General features: G+C 40.2%; 1 protein-coding gene across 1 annotated transcript; it reads right to left on the reverse strand.

The window, feature by feature from the left end:
- Nucleotides 1–6,624: 6,624 nt before the first annotated feature.
- LOC148035937 (pathogenesis-related protein 5-like) lies at nt 6,625–7,827 on the reverse strand. Its single transcript, XM_087679046.1, has one exon. The coding sequence runs from the start codon at nt 7,633–7,635 to the stop codon at nt 7,039–7,041; it is 597 nt and encodes a 198-aa protein (XP_087535172.1). The 5' UTR covers nt 7,636–7,827; the 3' UTR covers nt 6,625–7,038.
- Nucleotides 7,828–8,051: the final 224 nt, after the last annotated feature.

An 8,051-nucleotide genomic window follows, 5' to 3' on the forward strand; every position in this document is an offset into this window, starting at 1 on the left:
CTCTTGAACCCTCATACATTCTTCTCTCTCAAGCCCTTGTGATTGACCGTGAAGCACCTCTTGAACCTTTAAACATTTACTATAATCTACTTATCTCTTGAAAATGTATCTGAATCTATATTGTCTGGCTCGATGATTGATCAAAACTGGCTATTTACTTTCTTGTTGGAGAGAACTAATCTTGCTCCCACACTAGGTACTAGCTAAGTGGCCAAACTTCCCATATATGTCACATTTAAGATTTGGACAATTCTTAGGGAAATTTTGACCATCACACCACTTACAACTGTTTTTTGAGGGGGTATCCTTTTCAAGGCATTGACTCTCTATCAGATTCTACTGCTTTTAAAAAAAATTGGCATCAACTATTTGTCTATATTATTTGATAATCATGTCAGTATAGTGCTTCATCATATCCTTAGCTTCACCTAGGACATTCGAGGAACTTGACTCATAACCATGATCGTGTACTTGTAGTTCCATTGGTCTAAGCAATTGATTAGGAATTGGCTTTTGATTTCTTGTAACATTGGTAGGATTTATTGTTTGGCTTGAAACATTTGGTGGAGGCATTTGACTAGCCATATACATGGTCACATTGGGAGGAGCTGGCAACATAGGCGCATTTTGGATCATGCTTCCTCTACCATTAGGAGGAATCATGGGTATCCCTTGACTGCTATTTGTCAACGTGAAAGTATTTCCAACACCTAGACTTGAATTCTATTACGACATGGTATATGTCACAAATATTAAATCTCTCTTGTATGTGATTTTGAATAGTTAATGTTCTATCCAAATCCCTAATAACCTTGATGGTGGTATGTTGTATCTTCAGCTCTCTGAAGTGCGAGAGTATATGATTAAAGTGGTGTTTCCAACATAGATGAGGAAAATATGCAGATAGAGGGGTCGATATTGCAAGGGGTGGAGTCCGCCCAAAGCTTGGAGCATGTAGAGGCGGCAGAATCGAGTAACAATGATGGAAAGACAGGAGGCCAAGAATTCTTTGAGAACGAGTTGGATTCATCATTTTATGGTGACCTTTCTATCAACCTTCTAGTGTATGCGGAGTTGTGTCAAGAGATTGACATGGGACTATAGGCTACATCATACTTGGAGCACCCACCTACTCAATTCACTAATGATCGCTTATAAGGGTACTCTAGAATATGCATTTTAAGAAATATCATTTTTTTAAGAGTTATATTACCGTGCTTTTCTTGAATCTTTATATTGATTATACTAACATCAATTTTTGTCTCTGTAGGTGATCTTTGTGGATATTTGGACACTATGATGAGTCGAGGGATAAGCGACGAGAAGCTACAGGAGTTCTTCACATGTATTTCTCCAAATCAGATGGCTCGATTCAGAGATATAGTTTTAGAGATATAGTGGACCAAGAGCTATCTCGAATACCATCTAGCTGTTCAGTTAGCTCTACTTCGGTATGCTCTGATGCTTTGATTTCCAACAAACAAGGTTGATGCTCCAGACTTGAGACAATGGGAGAGAGTGGTTTTAGTGGATGCAAAGGAGATGTGATTGCGGTGAGCCCACCGTCGACTCAAGATACAGGTGCTACTCCTCGCTCCCATGTAGGTTCGAGAGAGAGTGGCTCAAGTGGTTGTTGTGGAGATAACAATACAGTGTCTCCGTCTCCTCATTCTACTAGATTTACGTCACCAATGGGATTTGTCACACCTGTGGGGACATCTACTCTAGTCACTCCTGCTTTTTCTTAGCCATTCGTAGGTGGCACCCCTATGGATACTACTCCGAGAGATAACACCCCCATGGGTACAACAAATGTACAAGGGTCTCGTAGATATGCCCAGGAGCGTGGTCATAGGTGGGAGAGGTCACATCTTAGACATATCCTAGAGGGATATGGATACCTTGTAAACGATAGGACAGGAGGCGTCATCATGAATGATGAGGGGAGGAGGGTGATGACTCGTATAAGAGAGTTGCGCAAACAAGCTTTTCGGTACATATTGGATCATTGGAAGAATATACCAAAGGGGAGTAAGGACTACATAGTAACATCCTTGCATGAGGAGTTTCTGGTACCCAACGTAGTAGATAGATTCTCCATAGGCTGCATGATGGAGTATATACTTGCATACATCTCAAACAAACGATCGGACGCATGCAAAACACTTAAGAGTGGGGCCTTAAAAGCCCGAGTGGCTAGACGCAGATGATGGCACTGACTCAAGAAGGAGGCTACAAGTTCTAGAGGACATTGGAGACAACAACGTGAGGCAGCGAGGGCACGATTGGAGGCAGGAGTGATCCTTCATCTTGGGAGTGGTAGCTACAAGACTTATCTAGAGGACTTTGCAAGTTTTTATTTTGTTCTTTTTGCTTAATTTTTTGCAATATCACTTGTACTGACAATCGTGTTTCTAACAGTTGTATTTTATTTTCTTTGCAACACTCCATTACAAACCGCAATCCCATCAACCTAGAGACTCGATACGGTCTCACTGCATTGATTGATAGATTGTATGCACGTGGCAGCCCAGTAAGTCACTTATCTTTCTTGTCGGTAGTTACTTATTTTAATTAAAATGTATTATTATATGGTGGATTGATATATAGTTGTTTCTCTTTTGTAGAGTCCATTCCATGCTCCTTTGTGGCGAGACGAGAGCTTTCGGATGGCGAGAATCTATAGCTCACACTTGGATCGCTCGAGTGCACATCCTCTTCTTTTTTGGTCCTGTGATTTATGTAGGCATTTTCTATGCACTCTATTATTATCATCCTTTGTATCTTGCAATGATCCCATGAGCGCTTTCATTAAGTGATCTTGTATTTATTTTATATATCAGTCTTGTGCATTCAAGTACACTTTGCCTTCATTTTGGCCCTGTCATAATTTTATTTTTCTTTATAACCATCGCTATTAGTGTCACAAATTTACTCCATGTGTTGCTATTAGCATCGCAGTTTGCATCACCAACCATCACTATTCACATCGCAAATAGTGATGCTGATAGCGACGGTTCTATGGCATCGCTTATACCAACATGTTTAGTGACAATGGGGGCAATTTTTTTGGTGAACATTTTTGTCGCTTTGAACGTCAGTATGAGGCATGTATCTTGTAGTCCATCTTACGCAAGGTGTCATGTAATTGATAATTGCCATTAGAGTCCTCTCTAGTACAAAAAAAGGCCCTTTCCATTTAACTTGAAACTTGCTATCGTTCCTATTATTGGACCAGTTATCATACCTAATCACAATAGTCCCTTTCATAATATCCTTGTTTAAGACATTGTTATTAAACTTCTCTCTTTTTTTTTTCTACTTGGGTAGCATAATGTTGGATTGCATTTTTTGTATCTCATTGCAATCTTTTAAGGTATAGAATGCATTGTTTGATCTTTGTCTTAGGTCAAAGATTTTTCATTTCGTTGAAAGCTAGCTAGCTCTATATCAATAGGCAAGAGTGCCTCTTGGCTTTAGACCAGATAAAATGGAGTGAATCCCAAGAATGTCCTGAATGAGATGTGATAGACCAATAAGGCCACATTCAAATGCTTATCCCAAGTCCTAGGCTTATCGTAAACCGATTTAGTGATTATTTTACAAAAAATTTCATTAACTTTCTCTAGCATCCCATTGCATTGAAGATAATAAGGAGTAGAATGCCTATTTTTGATACCGAGTCTCCCCATGAGGTCCTTTACAAGGTCTCTACAAAATCTTGGCCTTCTATTTAGAATAATCTCTAATGGAGCTCCAAATCTATAACAAATGGATTCAAAAACAAGTTTTTCCACTTCCTTGGCAATGATCCTATTTGTGACAAGAGATTTTTCCCATTGGGTCATATAGCCCACTCCCACTATGTTGTACTCCTTCAAGAATTAATACATGGAAAAGAACAAATTGCATCAATATCCTACCTTTCAAAGCACCCATACGATTTGATAGGTGTTTGAGGTTCAGAAGTGAGTTTCATGGTAGGGAGTAGGGAGTGGTTGAGTGATAACGTGCATTAAATTCTAATGTATCATGATGGATTTCATATAAAGTTAGTGGTTGTTTAAAACTTAAGGGGACTAGTAGCATGAGGAGCTAGCCCTAAGCAAAGAAGCACTATTGTAGTGAAAGAAAATCATGAAAAAAATTATCTTCGCACTTTCATGTTGTTGATTTTCAAATAATAGATTTTTTTGAGCACAATGATCATATACGCACTTGAATTGATACACCACATGGTATCATATCGTGGATGCATAGCACCTATTTATATGAGTGATTACTTGATGCTAAGAGTGTAAGATATCCCAATCCGTAAGGCTAGATATTCCTTTCCTTGGGAGTTACTTGATGAGGTTTATGTAACATCTCCTAGATCATTTAATTGAAAGAGTGGACTTTGTTTCGAATGCGTTTTATATTCACAACCCATCTCGGGACCAATCTCTGAGGTGTAGGAGAGCACGGTGATCTACTAAGAGGTGCTTCCTATGTGTGCTACGTGGTGTGTATAACACCAAGATATTTAGGGAATCCCTATGAGGAGCGGGAAGATAATTATTTGTTGGACTACAAAATCGGACAAACACAAAGCTTTTAGATGCTCCTAGCCGTAAGGCCATGTGGGGTGGTTTTAGATGAGTAGTAGAGGCCTAGCTAGTGTCTTAGAGCCAATGTCTAGCCCATTTTAGATTTAGAGAGGTGGTGCATTTTTCGCGAGCCACTAATAAGTGGGGGTTTTTGAATCTCAATCAATAGGGACTAGTTTGTTAATGTATTCCAAAATCTAGTGAGATAGATTCAAAAGATCATCAAGCTGAACTTCAGAAATAAGAAAGAGCTCAAAGGGCTAGACAGCAGGCCAAAATCATTTGAAGATATTCTCTGCAAAGATATGGTTCAATATCTCTACAAGGGGGCGGGATCTTAGTAACCCTAGCTTGACGCATAATTTGTTAAGAGAACATAGTTCTAGTACTTCCTCCATTCTAGTCAATTCGTCTACTTCAAGTGGAGTAATAGTTTCTATAGTTTAAACTCCTTTGGCGAATCCAAATGTAACCATTTCGGTCCACCAAAGGAGATAGTGTCTCTACTGCACCCTCTTCTCTCTCCTCTCTACTCTAATTTCTCTCTAGTTTCTCCTCTCTATTATATTTTCTCTCCTCTCCCTACATTTATAATCCTCTCTCTCTCTCTCTCTCTCTCTCTCTCTCTCTCTCTCTCCTTCCACTCCCTTTCTGTCTCTTTTCTCCCTCTCCCTTTCTTCCTCTACCCTTCTCCCTCCTCTCTCTAATCCCTCACCTCTCTTTCTCTCTTTATTAATCCAAACCAACACTTTGAAAAACTAAATCAATTTTTACCAATTTCTAGTTGGATTTAATGTTCATACTCTAAGCTTATTAAAATTAACCATGGGAGTGAAAATAGGAAAAATGCAAAATATAGTAGGGTTTAAATATGTATCTCAAGTTCCGATAACATAAAAATGAGGAGAACAAGGATATTTTAACCAAAAGTAAATTTAACTAGTGTTAGAATATGCATAAAACGTGTTTTTAATGGGAAAAAATTTAAGTTGCATCAATATGCATATCCAAATGTGCATTGGCATTTTCATGAAGAAATATTGAGGCATACATCAAGTGCATATGAGCACACCCATAGATGCTTGTATTGCATTCTTATTTTTCTTAGAACTGCAACATAAATCAACATTACTATTTTCCTTATGCCTTGTATTGATTATGTAGGTCTCTAATGAAATTTAATAGCTTTGAAATTTTATTTACCATCTAATAAACATCTCCACAATTATCAAAATTGACACAATATGTAAAGAGGTATACATGCCATAAGGTGTACTAGTAATCTTATGAAATTTAGTAGCTTTCAAATGTTATTTACCATCTAATAAACATCTCCACGCTTATCAAAATTGGCACAATATGTAAAGAGGTATACATGCCATAAGGTGTACTAGTAATCTAAAGAGAATATGTGAGTTTAAATACTAGCAACTAAGGGGTCTAAGTTGCCCATTTGCACTCATTATTTTTCTTTGAGTTATTCTAAAATGTTGGGACTAGATTATGCGTTGATTTTTGTAAATATCATTTCGATCTAATCTCATCTTTCAACGTTAAAATCATTTTTTTCCACAGTAATTTTGTATACAATATTTAGACATGCATGCTCTAAAGTTGCTTTACATTGACTAGCCTCATTATTTTCTAGACATCAAACTATTATAGAGACCTTTTGTCTTACTTCTCATAATGTGCATAAACAAGGCATTAGTGTTCACAACACCTTGACCTACCATGTGTCCTTGTAAAATGTCTATGTTAGATTAGCTCTATAACTACATGATGTATTGCATACATAGTGTTTTTTGTAAATAAAGGCTAATTTTTTCTTTGGAATACATATACATCTCAAGAATCCCTACACATAGATGAATAGTGATATTTGACAAATCTCCCTATTACAAACAACCATACTAGAATTGTGAATATCGTTGCTGCATTTCATAATACTCCTGAACTTCTTGTTGAAGACCACATTTTTATGTTGATTTGAAGCGTGCAATGATATTGTGAAAAGAAACCCCCTACCAAGGAGCTCTATGGAACCCTGCTTTTCAAAAATAACTCCCATTGTACAAACGTGACAAGCTGCCGACATTCTTGCTAGCTTGCAATCTAGTGTGTAGTGTATTATTCAGTTGATCATTGCCATGATGACAGATAGAATTATCTAGCCTTTTGTGTGTTTAGACTCTTGATTGCGACTACGTACTCAATTATCACTTATTAAAGCACTCTCCGAAGTAATAAGGGATACTCGAATCACTATGGGGAACTTAGTATTTCGACCATGGAAATTTCATCCAAGTCAAGTCATGTCAGATGAATGCATATTAACCGGACGACGGACGTTTTATTACAACGCACCGCTGGTCTGGTACACAGTCGCTTATAATAACTAGCTGGCGCTAGTGCGGGAGGCCGTATATTAATGGAGATAGGTAGGTATTCAGGGGCAGAAGGTGATGGCGAAGGTGCCCCCTGTGGGCGTGCCGTGGGTGGCGTGGTCGTCCTTAGACCAGCTGTAGGCGTCAGGGCAGGAGGCGCGCACGTTCTGGGCGTAACCGGTGTTGGGGTCGTCGCGGTTGGGGTTGACGCAAGCATTGCCGTTGATGTTTCCCGAGGGACAGATGGAGCGCGCCGCGCTGCAGGAAACGCCGGCGCCGTCGCCTGTGATGCTCATGCCCACACCCAGCTGAAAGCCGTCCACGGCGCTCACGTCGTAGAAGTCCGTGCCCGCCGGGTTGTTGATGGTGAACTCGGCCAGGAGGCTCGGCGTGCCTGTCCCCAAGTTGCCCGACCAGCCATTAGGGGGCGTCAGAGACCTTGTCTCGCCGGACGCCAGGGAGAAGCCTGTGGTCCCTATGGACGGACCGCCGGCGTTTTCCCGCACTTGCACGCCCAGGGTGCTCCCGCAATGGTTTACCACATTGAAGGAAGTGGCCGATACAATATTTATTAACTCACTTGTCATACTCATCAGTATCATTGTCACGACGGCCAGTGATGCTACCAGCGATGACCTGCAGCAGCTTGCACCAGCCATATCGTCGCTTGCGGACAATTTGTAGTGTCGTTTATCGAAGAAAGTATTGGACGCGCAGCCTGATGTTTCTGATGCGGCCTCTATTAAGAGTACTGCTCTGAGTGACGTTTCTTGTACGGGCTCTATCAAGAGGAGTAGGTCTGCTCTGAGTGAAATGTAAGGTCTGTTGCGTTGTGTTATGATCTGCGCCTATGCTCCTCGTCTTGATTCATATTTCGTTTACCGATCCGAGTCTTATATATAATTAGCAGCGCAAAGTACTGATAGAACTAGATGACTAGTTGTCCTGGGACGTCCTCAAATGTCAGCGGACGACGTCATCGACCCGTGGATGAATTAGCTGTCTAGAGTGTGCGGCCGACGCGGTCGCACGCTGCTACGTCTGTTGTCCATCCAAGGAAACGGCAAGCATGGAA

Source organism: Lygodium microphyllum, chromosome 5, assembly GCF_053477565.2.
Source record: "Lygodium microphyllum isolate KBCC chromosome 5, Lygodium_microphyllum_v1.1.10, whole genome shotgun sequence".
Classification (NCBI taxonomy): domain Eukaryota; kingdom Viridiplantae; phylum Streptophyta; class Polypodiopsida; order Schizaeales; family Lygodiaceae; genus Lygodium; species Lygodium microphyllum.